The sequence below is a fragment of the Mauremys reevesii genome, linkage group 14 (genome assembly GCF_016161935.1).
Source record: "Mauremys reevesii isolate NIE-2019 linkage group 14, ASM1616193v1, whole genome shotgun sequence".
In the NCBI taxonomy this organism is placed as follows: domain Eukaryota; kingdom Metazoa; phylum Chordata; order Testudines; family Geoemydidae; genus Mauremys; species Mauremys reevesii.
Window position 1 is genome coordinate 35,595,366 of NC_052636.1, and position 20,237 is coordinate 35,615,602.

Genomic DNA, 20,237 nt, shown 5'->3' on the forward strand with positions numbered 1-20,237 from the left:
CACCCAAAGGTGGCGTGTCAGGTATCTGTCGAAGAACTAGTTAGGTAGGTCTTAGGTATCTCTTAAAAGCTTTGCCAGTCCAGCTCTATTGTTTAAGGCTGTGAAAAAGTGCCCACACACACATGCGCACACACGCACCCCATCCAACATGGCTCTGCTGGCCAAAGCTCAATTACAGACACAGCTATAGCGGCAAAAGCATCCATTTTTTAAAACAGGAAACTAAATGCTCATAAGCTACATTAATGCAGAGTTAAGGTTGCCCAGTGCTGTCTCCTGCCTTGCACCATATGGACGGTGAGTAAACTTAAACCTCTGCAGACCAGGAAGTGAAAAGTTAATGTAAACTTTCCCCCAACCCTTAACCCTGTAGCTGGCCAGAACCAGTGAGAATGGTTCTGCGTGGGCCGTGCAAAGGTTAACCAACTGCCACAGGGACTCAGGTATTCAGCTCAATGCAGCAGTAACGGGATGAATTCTATGGTCTGTGGTATAAAGGACGTCAGAGTAGATGACCTAATAGTCACATCTGGCCTTCAAAGCTATGAACCTATAATCGATCCGAGGAAAGACTAAGACATTGTCTGTGCTGTGCTCACAGGTGGGAATCCCAGCATCTATCCGTATGCCTCCAGCTGTGTGCACTGGGCCAGCTGTAGCTGTGACTGGCTGATGGAGGGATGGGTTGCAGCAGCTGGGCAGAGCTGTGCCTGTGCTATGCAGAGAGGTGCATGTGAAACTTGGAGGCAATTCTGCCTCATTTCCGTGCTGAGTGTTGTAGGCTTTGTCAGCAAAGGTGTCCAAGGGTGTGTTCTTGCCATGGGGGTTGTCAGCACCCTGGTGGTGTATGTTCGAGTGACCTGTGGGGCTTAGTGAGGGGTAAGTGAAGGCAGTGACTCACAAGGAAAACTCAGGTTGAGGGCAAGGGGGTAGTAACACTGTGCAAGTCTCAGCTGGCCTGGGTGCAGGAGGTTCAGTACTGGACAGCAGGCCAGGGGGAGGAAGCTTCTGTTTGCTATGATGGAGTTGAACCCGAATATTATCTTAGCAAAGAGAAGAACATGTTAGACATTCTGCTGTACTGCTCTGTTCCTAGAGCGCTCTGTAACAGGGGAGGGGAGAGGGCTAGTGTGGGTGTCTCTGGCATGTCGGGGTGATGCTGAAACAGGGCAGAGCAGAGGTGGCATTGGGGGACTGGCATGAACCTTAACGCTGCATTTCTCCTTCTAAAAACCGAGGGGACAGGAACCCTTACCCAGCGAGGTCACATTCTCACAGTTCTCCTGCATGACATCCCAGTAGAGGGCTCTCTGAGTGGGGTCCAGCAGAGCCCACTCTTCCCTGGTGAAATACACAGCCACCTCCTCGAAGGTCACTGGCCCCTGAAAGAGCAAGAGCCCAACACTCAGGACCTGCTGCCCCACTCACATTCCCACTATTCATGGAGGAAAGGAGCCAATCAAATGGAAGCTCTGAGAGAGTCAGCAGAGTCCTATCCCCACACTGCTGAGAGCAGCCAGGAGACATCTGGGTGAGGGGACGAAGTGAGAACCCCTCGTCTCTCCCAGCAGATCCACCACAGACCTATTCGCCAGAGGCTGATACAGGAGATGGAGCCCCCAGTAGGGTCCAGGCACAGCCCCATGGTAGAGAACCCAACACCCTCCCCACTGCCAGCAGCTGGATGTGAGGGGCCGGGACATCTTCCCTACACCTCCCTGCTGGGTGCCCCCTTTCCATGTCACACCAGCCCCTGGCTAGCAGGCTGAGAGTTCAGCACTGGAAACCTGGTCAGTTTTCCCAGCCCGGCCCAGGGAGTTGCTTTGTCTGTTTCCTGTTTCACAAATTAGGGAATTTTCTCCCCCAACACCCAAGTGTTTGTTCTGAGGATCTAGGCCCATGTTAACAAATCCCAGCAGGTTTGTCACACTCAGTCCCCACTCCCTATCCTCACCCAGGGTATTCCCTGTCCCCCACCAGCCCTAACTCCCCAGAAGTTGCCACCTCTTCAGTATTTCCTGCCCCTCCCCCTCCAGCAGGAACCCACCAGCAACCCCCCAATAACCCCTACCTGAGCTGGCTCCACTGCAGCCATTTCTCCTGTCCCATGGGAGGCTGGGATGAGCTGGAGCGAGAGGTGGGCGTCATTCTGCAGCCCAACCCCTGCACCCCCTCCTGTGCCACCAGCCACTGCCCCTCTCCTGCACCCCCTTCACCCCTCCTTTCCCCCTTGTGCTCCCCCAGCAGCAGTAACCAACCAAGACATTTTGAAGCCCTCCCAGCAACAGGGTGTGAACCAAACCCTGGACCAGACCAGACCCAAAGGAGCCCCTTGGGGGGGGGGTCCCCCTGACCCTGCCCCCAGGGCAGCGCACTCCTGCCGCAGGGGGAACAGGGAGAGTCCGGGGCTGGTTCTTCCTCTCTCTGCTCCTCACCTCGGTCACAGGGAAGTGACCCTGGGCAGGGACGCTGCAGTGAGTGTGCCGGGGGGGAGGGGTCAGAGATCTGGGAACCTGCCCCCCCCTCTAATTTCTCCTCACACCCTCTCCCGTCCCCCCCTCCCCTAGCGCCCTGCCCCGGGCTGGGAGCCGGGGTCACCGCCCCATTCCCGGGGGCTCCCCCCGCGGCTGCCCCGCTCCCAGCTGCCCCAGCCCCTTCCCGTGCCCCGCAACCCCCCCCCGCTCCCAACTGCTCCAGCTTCCTCGGGCTGGAGCTGCTGGCCCCGCCCCCCCACTGACCCCGGGGGAGCAGCGGAGCGGAGCCTGCCCCGCAAACAGCTGATCGCAGCTGCGCCCAGGCCGCCCCCGGGGAAAAGCTCCGCGGAGGAGGCGCCACAAGCTGCCGGCAGCGGGTCATTCCCGGGGGGCCGAGCACCCGCCGGCAGCCGCTGCAGCCTCCCAGGCCCCACGGGAGGGGGAGCAGCCTCCCAGCCGGGCTCAGGGCATTGGGGTGCCGGGGCTCCCCTGCGCACGCCTGGGCCAGGACACTCACACACACACTCTGCCCCGGGGCTCGCCTGGTGCCCAGAGACCGATCAACCCCCCGCCTGCCCCACCGCCCTTCCCCGCCTGCAGCTCCGGCCTCTCCCGTCCCGCCCCGCCAGCCGCACCCAGGGGAGCCCCGAGCCCCAGGCTCTGTCCCCACCTGGAGCCCAGCGGGGCCGGGGGCAGCTCCTGCTGCAGCTGAGAACAGCGGCTCCGCTCCGGCCCGGGCGGCTCCAGCGCTGCTGGCAGCACGTGGCCACCAGGGAGCAGCTGCTGGGCCCGGGCTCCTGCGTCACAATGTGCCAGAGCCCCGCCCCAGGAGCTGCCCTGCCCCGGGCTGTGCCAGAGCCCCGCCCCAGGAGCTGCCCCGCCCCGGGCTGTGCCAGAGCCCCGCCCCGGGCTGTGCCAGAGCCCCGCCCCAGGAGCTGCCCCGCCCCTAGCCTATGCCAGAGCCCCGCCCCCAGGAGCTGCCCCGCTCCCGGGCTGTGTCAGAGCCCCGCCCCCAGGAGCTGCCCCGCCCCAGGAGCTGCCCCGCCCCGGGCTGTGCCAGAGCCCCGCCACCAGGAGCTGCCCCGCCCCGGGCTGTGCCAGAGCCCCGCCCCAGGAGCTGCCCCCTCTGGGATTTGTTCTCCTGCCTCCTACTTCCCAGCACCCCCACCCCAGCTGCTCCCTTCCTGTGTCTGCAAACACCCCGGGCGGCTGCAGCGCTCGCGGGGGCTGGCTCCAGTGGCTGAAGGTGCCTCCATCTTTGCTCACCTGGGGCGTGAGGGATGAAGAGAGGAGATGGGCCCAGGGTGTGAAAGCAGAATCAGGGGGCAGGGAAAGAAGGACGCTTTGGAAAGGTGGTTTTTTTGTGGGGGGGGGGGGCAGGTGTGATCCAAATGGAGTCAGAAGAAGTTGGGCAGCAGAGGCTCAGGGAGATTGAGGAACCCCTGGGTGTCCCAGTGTTGTCCAGGGATTGTACAGCACCTAGCACAATATGGGGTCCAAGAGCTGTAATTTGCTATTTTTACACCCAAGGCAAGAATATAAAATTGCGCCCGCTGTGCCACCCAGCCCCTTGAAACACCCCCAGCACCACCCATCCCTTTGAAACAAACCCTCCTTCCCCAGCACTGCCCCCTGAAACAGCTGTGGGCCAAAAGGAAGGTTTGGGGAGGGAGAAGAAATGGCCCCATAGGGTGACCAGATCTCACCGTCACACCCCTCTTCACCCCTAGCCCCTGCTGGCCTGCTGCCTCCTGCTAGTCAGTCCCCACCCACCACTCCCTCCTTTCACCTCCTCCTCCCCTGCCAGAAACCCCATGCCCGCCCCTAGAGCCCCTGCTGGCTCACTGCTCACCTCTGTGCCCACCTGCCATTTGCCCACCCGCTCGCCCACCCCCTCCCCACTTGCCCCCCCAACCCCCCCAGGATAAAGCCAAATTCAGAGACCCAGCCGTCAATAAGTGCAATACCAAAAATTAAACAACTGAAAATGGTGGCCCCCACCAGCCACTGACGTTTTGGACTAGAAAGCTTTGCCCCAGACATCCCCTTCAGAAGACATCCCCAGACAGGCTGAGGGATACTGGTGTGACCTCACCTGGCAGCCCCAAAGAAGGAATTGGGGGACTAAATGGACAGGGCCCCTCTCTAGCTGAAGCCTGGCAAGGGAGGTACGTGGATCCCACCAGAAGTTAAAATGAAAAGGGAGGGAGGGTAGGCTCTGCTGGACCTGTGCAGCTCTAGATACAGCACCAGGCACGTAGGAGGATTTCCACTCCTGAACCATGGAAGCAGGAATTGACTTTTCCTTTCCAGGTTTAGCTAATGTTCAGAAAGGGAATCTAGCACCTGCCTTCCAGATTTGAATACCTCAACATTCAGGAGTGCTCCAGCTCAGTTTGGGCAGCTGTTTTCTTCCAAATCAAATATACTGATCCACTGTCATTTGCTGTAGAAAAAGTAGGATAAAATTGAGCAAGAAATGCTTCCCAGGGGTTATTAGGACTGGAATTGCTATTTTCAACAGCCATTGCCTTTTTGTTTGTTTTTGTTTTATTTGTTTAAAAGGAAGACAGTGATATTGCATTGGCAAATTCCCCATAGAAACAAAGAGTGGAACAAAAGAATAATAAAGGCACCTCAACTTTTCCTCATGTATGGAGGACAGTCTTACAATATGCATCCAGATCTCCTCCAGTCACACAAGCTGAAAATTGTTCCACTTTACTGCAGCTCTGTAACCATATGGGAACCAGTCCTGTCTGTGTTCTGTGCACATCCAAAATCCCTGCTGAATGACCCACATGGGAGCAAGTTACCAGTGACCCTGGGGTGGAAGAAGAGTGCAGGGTATGTGTGTGTGGGGAGAGCCCAGGGCTGGGGTGGCAGGGAGGTGCAGGGGAGCCCAGGGTGGGGTGGGGGAAGCCAAACAATTTTTTTGCTTGGGACGGCAAAAAATCTAGAGCCGGCCCTGCCTCCACGCACGTTGAGGTAGGTAGGAGCGGATCATTATTATCCCTACTCGAAAGAGGGAGAAGCTAAGGCTGAGAAAGGAGAATTGACTTGTCTGAGGTCACACAGCCAGCCAGTGGCAGAGTTGGGAATAGAACCCAAGAGCCCTGATTTTCAAACTAACCATCGGATCTTGAATTTCAGACATTGAATGACCTGAATAAAGTGCTCTCAGATGAGCTCCAGACCAACAACAGTGCACAGGAATTATTCAGCAAGTATTTGAGGAGAACTGCAATGTTAGAGAGAATCATGAACTGCTCAGAGACCATTAATGCAGAGAAGCAGCAAAATTCATCAAACATAGAACTGGTTCTGACTTATTTCCTTGGTCTTAAAAGAGAACAAGGACCTGAGTCTCCTCCCTGTCAATAACCCCCTGCTCAGCCAATCAGGGTAGAGACTGAGGACGGGATGCTGAGGGTTCTCACCAGAGAGCCCAAAGGATGGCCCAGGTCACTGGTGGGGATCACTGCCCGAGCACTATTTCAGCCTCACATTTTTGGGTGGAGCTCCGACAGTGGGAGCTGCAGAGCCCTCTCCCACAACACACACACACACGGTAGTGGGAGGGGAATAGGAGAAAGGACAAAAGAAGGAAGAGATGAAGAGAAAGGAGGGAGACAGGGAGGAAAAGGTGAAACACAAAGGACAAACCCTAATGTCACCAGTGATTCTAAGGGACAAAATCCCAGGTGCGGAATAAAATTCTGCCTCCTTAAGCTTGTGTTTTCCATGCCTAGAATTCAGCTGTCACCAGCTGGATCAGACTGAACAGGTTTCAAACTTCCAGGAGGCTCTTACCTTGTAAACAGGGACAGCTGTTTTCCAGTAAAATCACTAAAGGGGAAGGAGAAAACTCGAAAGAGGTTCCTCCTGGTGCTCACGTCCGTGAACCCGAATACTCTCTCAGTCCTCAGAGAGAGACCTGGAGAAGGAGACTTGCTGAAGCAAAGCCACAGGGGTCTCTGAGGTTTCCCTGGCCCCTCGCCCCTGTCCTGCCTGGCTGATGTCAGCATCTCTCTGTGAGGTCACCACCTCCCCACCACCTTGGACCAATAGTCTGAGGTCCTGCAAAAGGTCTTTGTGATATCACTGCCACACCCCTCCCTTGCTGTGCCAATGTCCTGCCCCTGCCCAGGCACTTTGCAGGTTTGAGCTACTCCCTGTGGATCACCCCACTCAAGGAGCGTTCGTTCTAGGCAGCAAGCCGGCTAGACAGGGAAACATCAGACGCTGCTCCCAATGTTACACTCAGATTTTCAGAAATGAGTCATCTGTATGGCCAGAAGAGACCATTAGAGCATCTAATCTGACCCCCTGCATATCACAGGCCTCCTGTAGGACACCATAGCTACTTTTGGGGCAAACACATTGCGGAAAGGCATCTAGTCTTCATGAAATGACATCAAGAGATGGAGAATCCACCACTTCCCTTGGTAGCTTGTTCCTGTGGTGAATCATCCTCACTGTTGAATATTTGTGCCTTAGTTGTAATATGAATTTGTCTCTTTTCACCTTCCAGCCACTGGGTCTTGTTATGCCTTTCTCTGCTCGATTCAAGAGCCCTTTAATACCAAGTCTTTTCTCTCCATTAAGACACTTCAACACTTCAATGAAGTCACCTTTCAATCTTCTCCAGCCCTCAGAACATTTGGTGGATCTTTGCTGTCCCAAACTCTAATTTCACAACATCTTTTTCAAACGAGGACACCAAAACTGGAGGCAGTATTCCAGTATCAGTCTCACTGATGCCGTGTCACCTCCTGTGACGTTATTGACATAAACTGTAACTGTAGCTCATGCTACAATAAATTTGTTAGTCTTTAAGGTGCCACAAGTACTCCTGTTTTTTTTGTAACTGTATAGATCACCATTGCAACCACTGTTCTATATTTGCAGCCAATATTGTATAAAGGTTGTTGTGTAGGGGGGTCTATGGAGAGGTTCTGATTGGTTAATAATGATGCTCTCTCTAGATGTGTATCATTTTTGTAGTTGACGTTATGAATATTGGTTCTATGCTGCCTGTATTTCAAACTTGTGCTTTGCTTCTGGGAAACACCCCAGACAAGTTGGTGTCAGTTCTGCCTAGCCGGCTTGATGCAGGTTAGGCAAATGTGAGAACCACTACACTACAGAAACTCCATTACAGTGCACTGCCCTGCCCCGCCCTCAAATTCCCTGCACTTTGGTGGTGCTCACCCTGGCACACACTGATGGGCGAACCTGGAGAAACTGGCAGCAGCTCTTTGATGGGTCAGCTGGAAGAGCAGAGGACTGGAGCCAGGGATCAGGAAGCCGTCCTTACATCACCCTTGTGACTCTAGCTTGAAGGGGAGCTTCTTTTTCTTCCCCTTGCTGAGAAGCAGCAAGAGAAGAAAGAAACGTCCGGTGGGCCAACTGAGTGCAAAAGCCAATGCTGCCTTTTCCTGCAGTGAAGCCCAAAATGAGGGACTTGCTTTGAGTAAAGGCAGTGCTATGCTTCCAGGAAAGAGCCCATTGCTGCAGGAAGAGGGATGAAGCAGCCTGCTGAAACCTGGGATTGAACCAGGGACCTTTAGATCTTCAGTCTAATGCTCTCCCAACTGAGCTACTTCAGCACCTGCAGGTGCCTTTTTGGGCTACTGCTTCTCACCTTGAAGTTTATTCTCCATAAACCATTGCTCCAGTCAATAATGGCCAATGCAAGACGGACATCGCTTGCTATTTTAGCACTTGGAAACGTCATCAACTAGTCTCTGGATCTCTTGAATGCTGCGCTTCAGTTCATGGGGGAAAGGCGAGAGAAGCGACCTTTGAACAAAGGGCTGGGGTTAACATCCTAACGCTGTCTGTCTCCGACTGTAACACTATTTAATACCAGCCCACCCTGTGCTGGTGACAGTTCCATTTCTAGATGTTAGTACATTTCAGTTACTGTCAAAATTAAAAGTTTCTATATGCTTAAAAGAAATTATTTTTTCATTTGCTTATATACGTCATGAATAAATACAGATTTACACATCCTAGCATGAACATTTATTGTCTTATATGATAGAGAAAATCCTGCATCCAGATTGTGCATCGAAATCATGAAATGAGCTACAAATGCAATAAAAATAAGGTATTCAATGGTTTAACATATGGAGGGGGGGGGCACTGAAGACACTTCTTGCCTGGGATGCCACTTGGTCTAGGGGAGGCCCTGTCAGGGAGAACAGGAGTTAGTCTCACACGCCTATTTCCAGGCTGTAATCTGTGGGCGCCCTGCTCTGGGGGAGGGATCGCAGTAGCCCAGACTCAGGGCTGGAACAGGCCTCGGATTGAGGGGGTGGCTGCCTGGTTTGCAGAGCTCTGATGTCTCAGACAATGTGTCTTTCCCAAAGCCTCAGATCTGCGTCCCCAGAAAGCTCCTCTGCTGCCTCCGCTCCTTTCACAGTCTATAGCAAGGAGCAGCAGCAACGGTCAGGGATGAGCCATAGGCACTAGGTGGGGGGCAGAGGCTTCAGGAGGAAACCCAGCCCCCAGAGCAGAGGGAGATAGGAGGCTTTTTCTCTCTCCTTAGCCATGGGCTATAGCTCCGAGAGCTCTGTGAAATGCCTCCCCACCCACAGCCTGGGGAAGGGGAATGAGTCTCAGGTTCTAGCTCAATTTGGAGGAGGATCACTGGACCCTAGAATCACTTGCTGCCCTTTCCCAGAGAAACCTGTGATGCCCAGAACGGGGCTGAGATAAATGCTGACAGGAGTCAGGAATTGCTCCCCTGGAATAGCAGCAGGATTGAGTAGCTAGAAATCTCCCCAAAGGAGCTGAAGCCTTGGTGGCTCAGACATAGATGCCCCAGGTACTGCATGGGGGGCTTAGGTTTGTTTCTGGACAAGAGCAGTGAGAGTTTTATTGACTGAACATTTCAGTAGAAAAATTCAGACCCAAAGTGTGTGTGGTGGGGAGGTCGATAGCGGTTTCTTTGGGTTTGATTTAGTTTGTTTTCTCATTCTCATTGTAAAAGCCTTTGGTGATTTTGATGGGAACAATGTTTGTGGAAGGCCAAGGACAAGTAAGAAAAGTTAAAAATCTGCATTGGAGTGAGGGGATCTGTGTGGGCCAGGGAAGGGGTGGAGATTTTCATGGGGAGGGGGTTAGGGGATAAACGAGAGGCTTTTGCAGGAACACAGGGGGATGTTTTGCAGTTTAACCTCCCCACTTTCCTGTGCTGCTGCCCATCTCAGACCCCACTGACACCCCTGTGACGAAGTGGGAATTTTCTGGATGTTTTGTTTGCATCTTGTGTGTACCTCAGTTTCCCCTATTTGTTGCACGATTATCTAGGTTAAAGGTCCAAAATGTGGGGTGCCCCCTGCCAGGGGGAATGGAGTAACATTCAGGGGGATGCAGCTGGGCCCGGCCAGTCCCCATTGGGGTGGGGAGGAGGAGCCACCCAGATCCACTCTTGGCTCCAACTCTGGCCCCTGCCTCCGCCCCCTTACCCCTGCCTGTGTCCCTTCCCGCTTAGCTGCGGCCCCACTCCCAGCCACGACCCGGGGGGAGCATGGGTGGGGGGCATGACCCTGAAGTGTTTTGGGATCACGGATCTCGGTGGTGGGACAAGGGGGTTAAATCTTGGCAGAGACCCCCAAAGGGCAGGTGTGGCTGCTGTCGAGCTGCCTGGGCCCAGACATGGCCACAAATTCTGTCTCCTAGCAACCGATGGCCGGGGCGCACCTGCTGCAAGAGGCCAGCTGGCCGGGAGGAGTCGGAGAACAAAGAACGAGCTGGAGGCCAGGTGAGCAGGTTGCCAGGGAAACAGGACAGAGGACAGACGAGGGGCAAAGGGCCTGGCTGAGTCGGGCTGTTGGGAGCAAGGAGTCTGCTGGGTTGGGGACTCAAGGGGAGAGCCCAGGCTCTGAGTTCGGGGTCTCCCCAAGATGGACGTTGCTGAATCTTCCTGCTTCGTGTGCGAACACAGAACTTTCCCAGGCTGGATCCCAGACGCCTAACGAACCTTCTGTTGTACAGCGCTGGCTGAGAGTCACTGGCGACTGTGGAAGTTGGGGGTGCAGGACTCCCCTTCGGGGGGGGGGGTGAGGCTTTCCGAGGTGTCCGATTCAGGTGGACTCACTGCAGGAAGCTCCTGGTGTGGAACGGGGGGCTGAAAGGTCCAAGGTCAGTCCCAGGAGGGGCTGAAGCCAAGGAGGCTTCCCCCAGTGAGGGCGTCCCCTGGGGGGGTCACACTGAGGAGGCTCCTGCCTGGGTTTGACTCCGAGCTGTTCCAGAGCACGGAGCCTGTGTGCCCGTCACAGCCCCCCAGCATGTGACCTACAGGCTCCACTCTGGCAAAGCTCCCTGTAAATCAGAGACAAACTCCCCCCTTCTCCCAGTTACTCTCCCCTGCAGAGAACCCAGAGCAGCTCCTGCCTCGCTGGGTCTCCTGCCAGCCACAGCTGGCCAAGGAGCTGCCCGAGCCATTCCCCTGGGTCCCTGTGCAGGGGCAGTGTCAGTTCCGACCTCACGAGTACAGTGGTGACGCTCCCTGCCTGTCACGGGGGGGACGAGGGCTTGATTCCCTGAGGAGAAAGCTGGGATTGTGACACCCGTGTATGTCTGCAGTGCAATTAAACCCCACAGCTGGCCCAGGCCGGCTGACTCGCGCTTGCCAGGCTCGGGATCCAGGGGCTGGAGCCCGACCACGGGGACCCTCCCCACTCGCTAGGTTGAGTGGCCGATAGACTGAAGATGAGTTGGTAAGTGGGGAATGTGCACTGGGTGCTGCCACTGGACAGACACTTCCCAGCAGGAGCACCACCCAGTCAATGTGATCTACTCTAAAAACATGTGATGACAGAAAGTCAGCCTGGGGCTCTGGATTTATCATCTCGCAACGACTCGATTCAAGTTGCTCATAAAAAAAGTTGGTTTTTTATTGCGACCCTGAAAATTGCCTCCGGTGTGAAAGTCAGAGCTGGATTGTTTCGAGCTCATGCACCCTTATCACTAATGAAGGAGTAAAGGAACGTGCAAACCAACGAAGCCTTAACATGTCATTTGCATCCTCAAGCCTGTCCTTGTGGCAGGATCTCAAGGACAGACAGAAATGTTACCCGGTGTCAGGAGGAGAGAGGAAAGCACTTCCCCTTGTGTATTTCCCCAGGCTGTTGTTCAAGGCAGCAGAGGCGCTTTAGGGCATTTTCTGTCACTGATTTTTTTCACGTTGGTGTGGGAGGAAAGACTTAGACCCGCCCACTTTTTGAACATGTGAATGTGAAATGACCAGATGATGAGTTAACAATGATGCTGTTGCACAGGATTTGACTGGAACTAGAAAACAAAAAGCCCTTAAAGTGGAACTCTTGGGTGAATAGAACGAGCTGATTTATAGTCAGCCTTGAAAGGCAATAGACTGTTACATCGGGCAGAACAGCCTGGTTTGGTTGGTTGGTTGTTGTCCCTGATAAATTGCAGAGCGTTCAGAGAAGAGCCACAGGAATGATTAAAGGCTTGAGCAGGGAGAGGAGTTTAAAAATAAACCGAACCTTCCCTGCTCCTGCCGGCTGTGACTGCTGAGGACATTTTCCTTCTCTACTCCAGGGTCTCTCTTCTGCCAGATTCTCAGCAAGTCAGGCCCCCTGCAGACTATGGCAGAGCAGTTTGGTATGAAGCTGCAGGACTCACAATGTAAGAGTGCAGCTGCTGTAGCACCTTGACCGACCATGGGCTAAATCCTGCAGCCCTGGCAGCCCAGGATAACCTCCCACTGGTGGTGATGGGAATTTAGCCTTTGTAACAATCTGCTGGTACCTGAGGTCTCAGATGTGAATTAAACTGGGGGCAGACCCAGCTCTATCCAAACAAGTGAAGGATGTAAGTGAAAGAGCAAAGCTGGCCCTGGGGAGCTGCTGCAGTCCTGTAACCACAGCTGGGAGGGAACAGAGGGAAAACACCTGGAGCAGCCCTGAGAAAAGGAAGTTTGTCAGGGAGATCAGTAGCAATAAATGTGAACTGAAGGAGTGCTTTCTCCTCTGTGCCGACAGGTTTGAATTGTGTTACTGTACTATGAGATAAAGCTTTACAATATCCTGCTCTAATTTCAGGATGGGTCTGTAACCATAATTAGTCTCTGTTGAAGTGGGACTTTCAAAATTCCCAAGGAATTTAAGGGGTGGGGTTCATAGTTGGTCACCCGAGGGAGTGCAGTAGAGTTCAAACCAAAGACCAGAGAGGCGAGAACAGGGATTGTGGGACACCTCCCGGAGGCCAATCACAGCACTGTAATCGACCAGGGTGTCTACACTGGCACCACGGGGATGTAGTCCCTGTGCAGAAAGCTGTACGCCTCTCGTTGGGAATCCCTCTGATTTATCGTTTTTACAGAGGGTGAAATGACAATTTTTCCTATCCCTGCCCTGTTCCTGCTCTTTCTTATAGTTCAATATATTTTAAGTGAGAAAAATGATAGTAAAATATCTGCTCTCCAACACAAGTTGAAGCAACATCAGAGCAACTGGGAATGAAACAATTTATTTCCAAAAAGGGAAATCGATGACTAACAATGGCTTTGAAATGGGGGAACAGTATAACCGTGATGCTCAGGGTTTGTTTAGACTAGGAAAAGTGATGGAATTTAGGTCAGTTGAAGGGGAAAGCTAATGCCAACCACTGCACCTGGGCATCTGTTCTACAACTATAATTGTCTTTTTACATCAAGATCACTAACTTGAGCAGACGACGCCATGTACAGCCCTAGTGGATGTAAGGCACAGATACTTTTTGCCTCACTGTACCTTGTTGGGATCAAACCTCCAGGAGCTGATGAACATTCCTGGCTCAAAAGGAAAGGAGTTGATAGAAAAGATCACACTGACCCCAAAGAAGGGTGAGCTGCAAAAGGCAGAAGCAGGTAACTCATCTGGTGGAGCTGAGAGACCACGGTGAAGATGGTGCAAAAATCACTATGTGGGAATTAGGAAATGTGATTTTTTTTTTTAAATTTTGCCCAGCCCTAGTCAAGGGATTTATTACAGTTCTCTCTCATGTGGATTTTCTGATGTCTGATAAGGTCTGAGTTCTGATTGAAGCTTTTCCTGCACTCAGAGCACGTGTAGGGCGTCTCCCCTGTGTGGATTCTCCTGTGTGTGCTCAGGACAGAGCTCTGATTGAAGCTTTTCCCACACTCAGAGCATGTGTAGGGCGTCTCCCCTGTGTGGATTCTCTCATGTCTGATAAGGTCCGAGTTCTGACTGAAGCTTTTCCTGCACTCAGAGCACGTGTAGGGCTTCTCCGCTGTGTGGATTCTCCTGTGTGTACTCAGGACAGAGCTCTGATTGAAGCTTTTCCCGCACTCAGAGCACGTGTAGGGCGTCTCCCCTGTGTGGATTCTCTGATGTCTGATAAGGTGTGAGCGCTGATTGAAGCTTTTCCCGCACTCATGGCACATGTAGCGTGTCTCTTCCAAGTTGATTCTGTCACTTGTTATAAGGTCTGAGTGGCTACTAAAGTTTTCCTCTGGCCTCTGCTGAGTCTCACAGGCTTTTGTTTTTTCTGCGAGTGGACAACTCCCAGAAACATTCCCTTTGGATCTTCCTGATAAAGTTCCATGTGGTTCTCCTTGCTCAGCATCTTCCTGATGGGGTTTCTCCTCCTCATTCTGACTCACCATCCCATCACCTGATGGGAGACAGAGAGAATCCAGACACAGGTCACTCCCTTTGCCGGAAAGAAAGAAAATCTCAGAGAGAGGAATGGTAAAAGGGATGAACAATCCAAAATAAAGTGTGGGAGAGATCAAACCTATCAGGTGCTGATTTTCCCCAAACCCTTCCACAGAAGAGAGAGGAAGGGATCAGTTTTGGTCTGCATCTCACGAGAACACTCGGGGGAAAGTGAGACTGGGGAGGGACCTGCTGCCAGTTGTCAGTCAGAATAGGAGGGAAGCCATGAGTGACATCTGCCATAATGATTCCACATCTGCAGGGAACAATCCTGAACTTGGAGAGCTCACAGGATCTTTGTAGGGCATCCTGAATGTTTCCTGCATTCCCACACAGTTTTTGAGTTGGTTTAACCAAGTCCTCACCTGTGCAGGCAGCTCTTGGAAGCACTTCTTTCTCAGAGCCCTGGACGTCTGGGACCCACAGCTCTTCCCCTCGTTCCAGCTGCGAGATCACATCAGGTTTGGAATTTGGAAACCCTACTGCAGGTAAAGAAAATGAGGGAGGTCAGTGTAATTTGTGGGATACTTGGCACAAAGAATAGTCCATGGTTTTACCCCGGCTCATTTTAAGCAGTAACATCCCAAGGCCAGCTTCCTTGGCTCAAAGTGGCAGGAGAGTTATTATGATTATAAATCATATGCATTACCTTAGTGCCTAAGGACCAACTAACAGTGGGTCCCCATTGTGCTAGGCACAGTACAAACAGAGAACAGTAGCTGGGCCATGCCCTGAAGAATTTACAATCTGAATAGACAAGACAGACACAGAATGGGGGAAGGGACAGAACCCACTGATAGAATAGAGATATTCAGGCCTGCCTGTAATCTATAGTTTAAGAACTTAGGGGTATTTTTATCACTTAGCTACTTAAAGGAGTATGAAAACAAAGAATCAAAATCACTGTCTGTATTTGTAAGGGCCTTCTCTTACTGTGACAGTCTGAGGCCTTGTTCTTAGGCTAAGGCCTTTGGCTAAGCAGCAGGGGCAGCCATAAGCTGGGAAGCGCAGGGTCACATCCTCACATCCCAAACCAGTCACACTGAAATAAGGTGCTATTGGGCTGTTAGGAAGATGATCCTGTCCTGATAGTGCCCATCACCACCAGATAAAGAAACAGATCTTAAGATGGTTAAAGAAAACTTAGTTTGACAGCAGCCTGTCTGGCAAGAAATCACTTCTCAATGCTTGTGGTTGTGAAACCCTCATTTCTGTATTGTTCTATCTTTATGGCCACCACTTTTACATTGTTAATCAGTCTGATTCTCTAATTGTTTCTATCTGCTGTATAATTAATTTTGCTAGATGTAAGTTAATGAGGATAGTGGGATACAATTGGTTAGAGAATTATGTTTCAATGTGTTAGGACTGATTAGTTACATTTCAGTACAATGATTGGTTAAGCAAAGGTGTAGCTGTGCATATTACTATATAAACTGAGTCAAACAGGAGGGTGAACAGGAACAGGGAACAGGGACACAGGCAAGGCTCTGCGGTGTCAGAGCGGGTAAGGGGGACACGGGGTAAACGCTCTGCGGTGTCAGAGCGGGTAATGGGGACACAGGCAAGGCTCTGCGGTGTCAGAGCGGGTAAGGGGGACATGGGGAAAATGCTCTGCGGTGTCAGAGCGGGTAAGGGGGACACGGGGTAAACGCTTTGCAGCATCAAAGCTGGGAACAGAGCACTGGGAAACAGACTAAGAGATAAGCCCGACTGGTGTGAAGGGCTTCGGAATATGGTTGCTTGGAAACTAACCCCAATAAACATGGCATTGTCTGCGCTTCGGACTTCTGGTCAGTTGCTGCTTCCTGTCTGTGTGACAAGACCCAGGGAAGTGGAAGGGTGAAGGGAAAACCCTGTAACAAAACTGACATGGCCTGATAACCAAGAGGTGAGCCTTAGAGGACGGTTTTAATACACACTGGAACTGATCAGGGATTCCCATGAGGACTGAGAGGGAGCGATGGTAAACACGCATTTAGATCCTTTTCTTGTCTGATATCTTTTCCTGAACCTCTGGCACTGTCATGGATCCATAGGATCTCTGCAATGCCCTGGCTTTTAAACCGTCCTTGGGAAGTGCCCCTTGAGTGCACTAGACCCCCAAGGGGTCCCACTCTTCCACAAGGACAGGCCATGTAGCTTCAACACCTGAGACTGAGCCTCTGGCTTCAACACTCCTACTTCAACCTGTGAGCTCTGCCAGCAGGTCCAGCTGAACGACACTCCTGTTCAGTGACGGTTCCTCAGTCAATGCACAGAGCAAGTTTTTGCTGTGACACTGTGCATACTTTAAAACATAGCAGGGTTTATTAGTCAACTGAAACACAGCATTGGAAAGTCCTTAGATTAGCACAGGGAAGCGAAGAAGACAATACAGTCCACACTGGCCAATGCCCTTGAGCCAGGCTGCTGTAGAAAATGCTTTGGTTTCCTTTCACTGAGCCAGTCCATTAGTCTTCACTCCAGTAGAGCTCCTGCGTCTGCGAGTCCAGTTCTTCCTGCTCCCAAAAAGGACGGTTACTCACCATTGTAACTGTTGTTCTTCGAGATGTGTTGATCATATCCATTCCAGTTAGGTGTGCGCACTGCGTGCATGCGAGTCGGAAGATTTTTACCCTAGCAACACTCGGTGGGTCGGCTGGGCGCCTCCTGGAGTGGCGCCGCTATAGCGCCGGATATATACCCCTGCCGACCCATCCGCTCCTCAGTTCCTTCTTGCCGACTACTCCGACAGTGAGGAAGGAGGACGGGTTTGGAATGGATATGAGCAACACATTTTGAAGAACAACATTTACAACGGTGAGTAACCGTCTTTTCTTCTTCGAGTGATTGCTCATATCCATTCCAGTTAGGTGATTCCCAAGCCTTACCTAGGCAGTGGGGTCGGAGTGAGACGTCAGAGAATGCAAAACTGCTGAGCCAAAGGCTGCATCGTCTCTGGATTGTTGGACCAATGCGTAGTGTGAGGCAAAGGTGTGAATCGATGACCAGGTAGCCGCCCTACATATTTTCTGGATGGGAACATGAGCCAGGAATGCGGCAGAAGAGGCCTGCGCCCACGTAGAATGGGCAGTGAGATGGCTAGCAGGAACGTAAGCCGGTTCATAGCACGTTCTGATGCAGGATGTTACCCAAGATGAGATCCGTTGGGAAGAGACCAGCATGCCCTTCATGCGGTCTGCCACTGCTACAAAGAGCTGAGGTGAACGCTGGAAGGGTTTTGTTCTCTCTATATAAAAGGCGAGAGCCCTACGGACATCCAAAGTATGTAGTTGTTATTCCCTGCGCGATGAGTGCGGCTTTGGGGAAAAAACTGGGAGGAAAATGTCTTGATTGACATGAAAAGCAGACACCACCTTAGGGAGGAAAGAGGGGTGTGGCCGCAGGTGTACCTTGTCCTTATGGAAGACGTATAAGGGGGATCAGCCGTCAAGGCACGAAGCTCCGAGACTCGCCTCGCTGAGGTGATAGCGCCGAGGTGATAGCGACCTTTCTTCCAGGAAAGGTACAGCAGGGAACAGGTGACCATAGGCTCGAAGGGGGCCCCCATAAGCTTGGTCAACACCAGGTTTAGATCACAGGTGAGGGCTGGGTGATGGACTTGGGGGTACAACCGTTCCAGTCCCTTAAGGAACCTGGAAACCATGGGGTGAGAAAAAATTGAACAGTCACTTTCACCTGGGTGGAAGGCGGAAATAGCTGCCAGATTAACCTTTATAGAAGAGACCGCCAGGCCCTGCTCTTTGAGAGACCAGAGACAATCCAGGATAGTAGGGATGGAAACCTGTCCTGGGACCAAGTTACTCTGATCACACCAGTGCGAGAAACGCTTCGACTTGGCGAGATAAGTCATCCTAGTGGAAGGCTTCCTACTTCCCAAGAGGACCTGTTGTACCGAAGCAGAGCAGCAGACCTCGGATTGGTTCCACCACGCAGGAGCCATGCAGTGAGATGAAGGGACTGCAGGTCTGGGTGGTGAAGCCTGCCGAAGTCCTGTGTTATGAGGTCCGGCCACAGTGGCAGGGGAATCGGATCCGCCACTGAGAGGTCGAACAACAGGGTGTACCAGTGCTGCCTCGGCCATGCTGGAGCAATGAGGATCAGGTTGGCTCTGTCCCTGCGGAGCTTGAGAAGGACTCTGTGAACAAGGGGAAACGGCGGAAAGGCATAAAATAAGTGCCTTGTCCACGGGAGGAGGAATGCGTCTGAGAGGGAGCCCAGGGAGCATCCTTGGTAGGAGCAGAACACCTGGCATTTCCTGTTCTCTCGGGAGGCAAGGAGGTCTATGCGGGTAAAGCCCCACCTCCGGAAAACGGAATGGATGATGTCAGGACGGATCGACCATTCGTGAGACAGGAAGGATCTGCTGAGGCGATCTGCCAGAGTGTTCTGGACTCCTGGGAGAAAAGACGCTACCAAATCGATTGAGTGGGCTATGCAAAAGTTCCACAGGTGAGTGGCTTCTTGGCAAAGTAGGGAGTAGCACGCCCCGCCCTGCTTGTTTATGTAATACATGGTCGTCTTGTTGTCTGTGAACACAGATACACAGTGGCCTTGGAGATGGACCCAAACACCTGGCATGCTAGACGGACTGCCCTCAGCTCCTGACATTGATATGCAGGGTCAGCTCCTGGGGCAACCAGAGGCCTTGAGTGTGAAGGTTCGAGGTGGGCACCCCAACCCAGAGATGATGGGTCTGTGGTTAGTGCCACCGAGGGTTGAGGAGGGTGGAACGGCATCCCTGCGCAAACTACAGTGGGGTCCAGCCACCAAGTGAGGGAGTCGAGAACCGTCCTGGGGATAGGGATCACCGAATCTATATTGTCTCTGTGTGGACCGTATAGAGAAGCAAGCCAGGTTTGGAAGCACCGAAGTCGCAGTCTCACGTACTTGGTCACAAAGGTGCAGGACACCATGTGACCTAATAGACCGAGGCAGGTGCGCACCGACGTTGTCGGGAAGGATTGAAAACTTCGAATGATCGAAGACATTGACTGAAAACGTGGCAGAGGAAGGCAGGCCCTGGCCAGATTGGAGTCCAGAACTGCTCCAGTAAAGTCCATTCTCTGCGTTGGAGTCAGGGTAGACTTTTCTACATTGATCATGAGGCCGAGCCCCCCAAAGAGGTCTTTGACGACACACAGGTGCTGTGATACTTGCACCTGGGAAGTCCCTCGAATGAGCCAATCGTCGAGGTACGGGTAGACGTGTATTCGACGACAGCGGAGGGAGGCAGCTACAACGGCCATACATTTGGTGAAGACTCTTGGGGCCGTAGAAAGACCGAAGGGAAGCACCGTGAACTGGAAGTGCTGTTGGTTGACCACAAAACGGAGAAACCGTCTGTGCGGCGGGTAAATGGCAATATGGAAATACACGTCCTTCATATCGAGGGCGGCATACCAGTCTCCCGGATCCAGGGATGGGATGATGGTCCCCAAGGATACCATGCGGAACTTGAGCTTTATCATGAATTTGTTGAGTTCTCGCAGGTCCAGGATCGGTCGTAGACCACCCTTTGCCTTGGGGATTAAAAAGTAGCGGGAACAGAACCCCTTGCCCCTCATGTCCTCTGGCACCTCCTCTATGGCTCCCAGATTTAGGAGCGCCTGAACCTCTTGTAAGAGGAATTGCTCGTGAGAGGGGTCCCTGAAGACGGACGGGTGGGGAGGGTGGGATGGGGGTGGAGAAACAAATTGGAGGTGGTATCCTGTTTCCACTGCAAAGGACCCAACGGTCGGAGGTGAGCTGGGACCATGCAGGAGGAAATGGGAGAGGCGGTTGAAGAAGGAGGGAGAAGGATCCGGCAGGGAAACTGGTGGGCCGTCCTCAAACATCCCATCAAAAGTTTTGTTTTGGCCCCGTAGGTGGTTTAGGGGGCGCTTGACTTTGGTTTCCCTGAAGGCCAGACTGTCTCCACCGATTGCCCCTGCCGCGCTGCCTGGTCGTATTCTGGCGCGGTCTAGGCTGGTTATAAGGGCGGTATGGTTGGGGCCAGAAGGACCTATGTTGGGTCACCGGCGTGTGCATACCCAACGAGCGCATTATGACTCGATTGTCCTTG

At 52.7% G+C, this 20,237-nt stretch overlaps 1 protein-coding gene and 1 non-coding gene across 2 annotated transcripts in view; both read right to left on the reverse strand.

The window, feature by feature from the left end:
- LOC120381598 (zinc finger protein 551-like) overlaps positions 1 to 19,089 on the reverse strand; it is a gene marked incomplete at its 3' end in the record, with an annotated part of 44,381 nt that extends 25,292 nt beyond the window's left edge. The window contains exon 1 of the mRNA XM_039499750.1: positions 19,060 to 19,089. Within this exon, the coding sequence (XP_039355684.1) occupies positions 19,060 to 19,089 (30 nt within the window). The remainder of the gene's footprint in view (positions 1 to 19,059) is intronic.
- On the reverse strand, positions 8,014 to 8,086 carry TRNAF-GAA. Its single transcript has one exon. It is a non-coding gene; the product is annotated as a tRNA-Phe (tRNA).
- Positions 19,090 to 20,237: the final 1,148 nt, after the last annotated feature.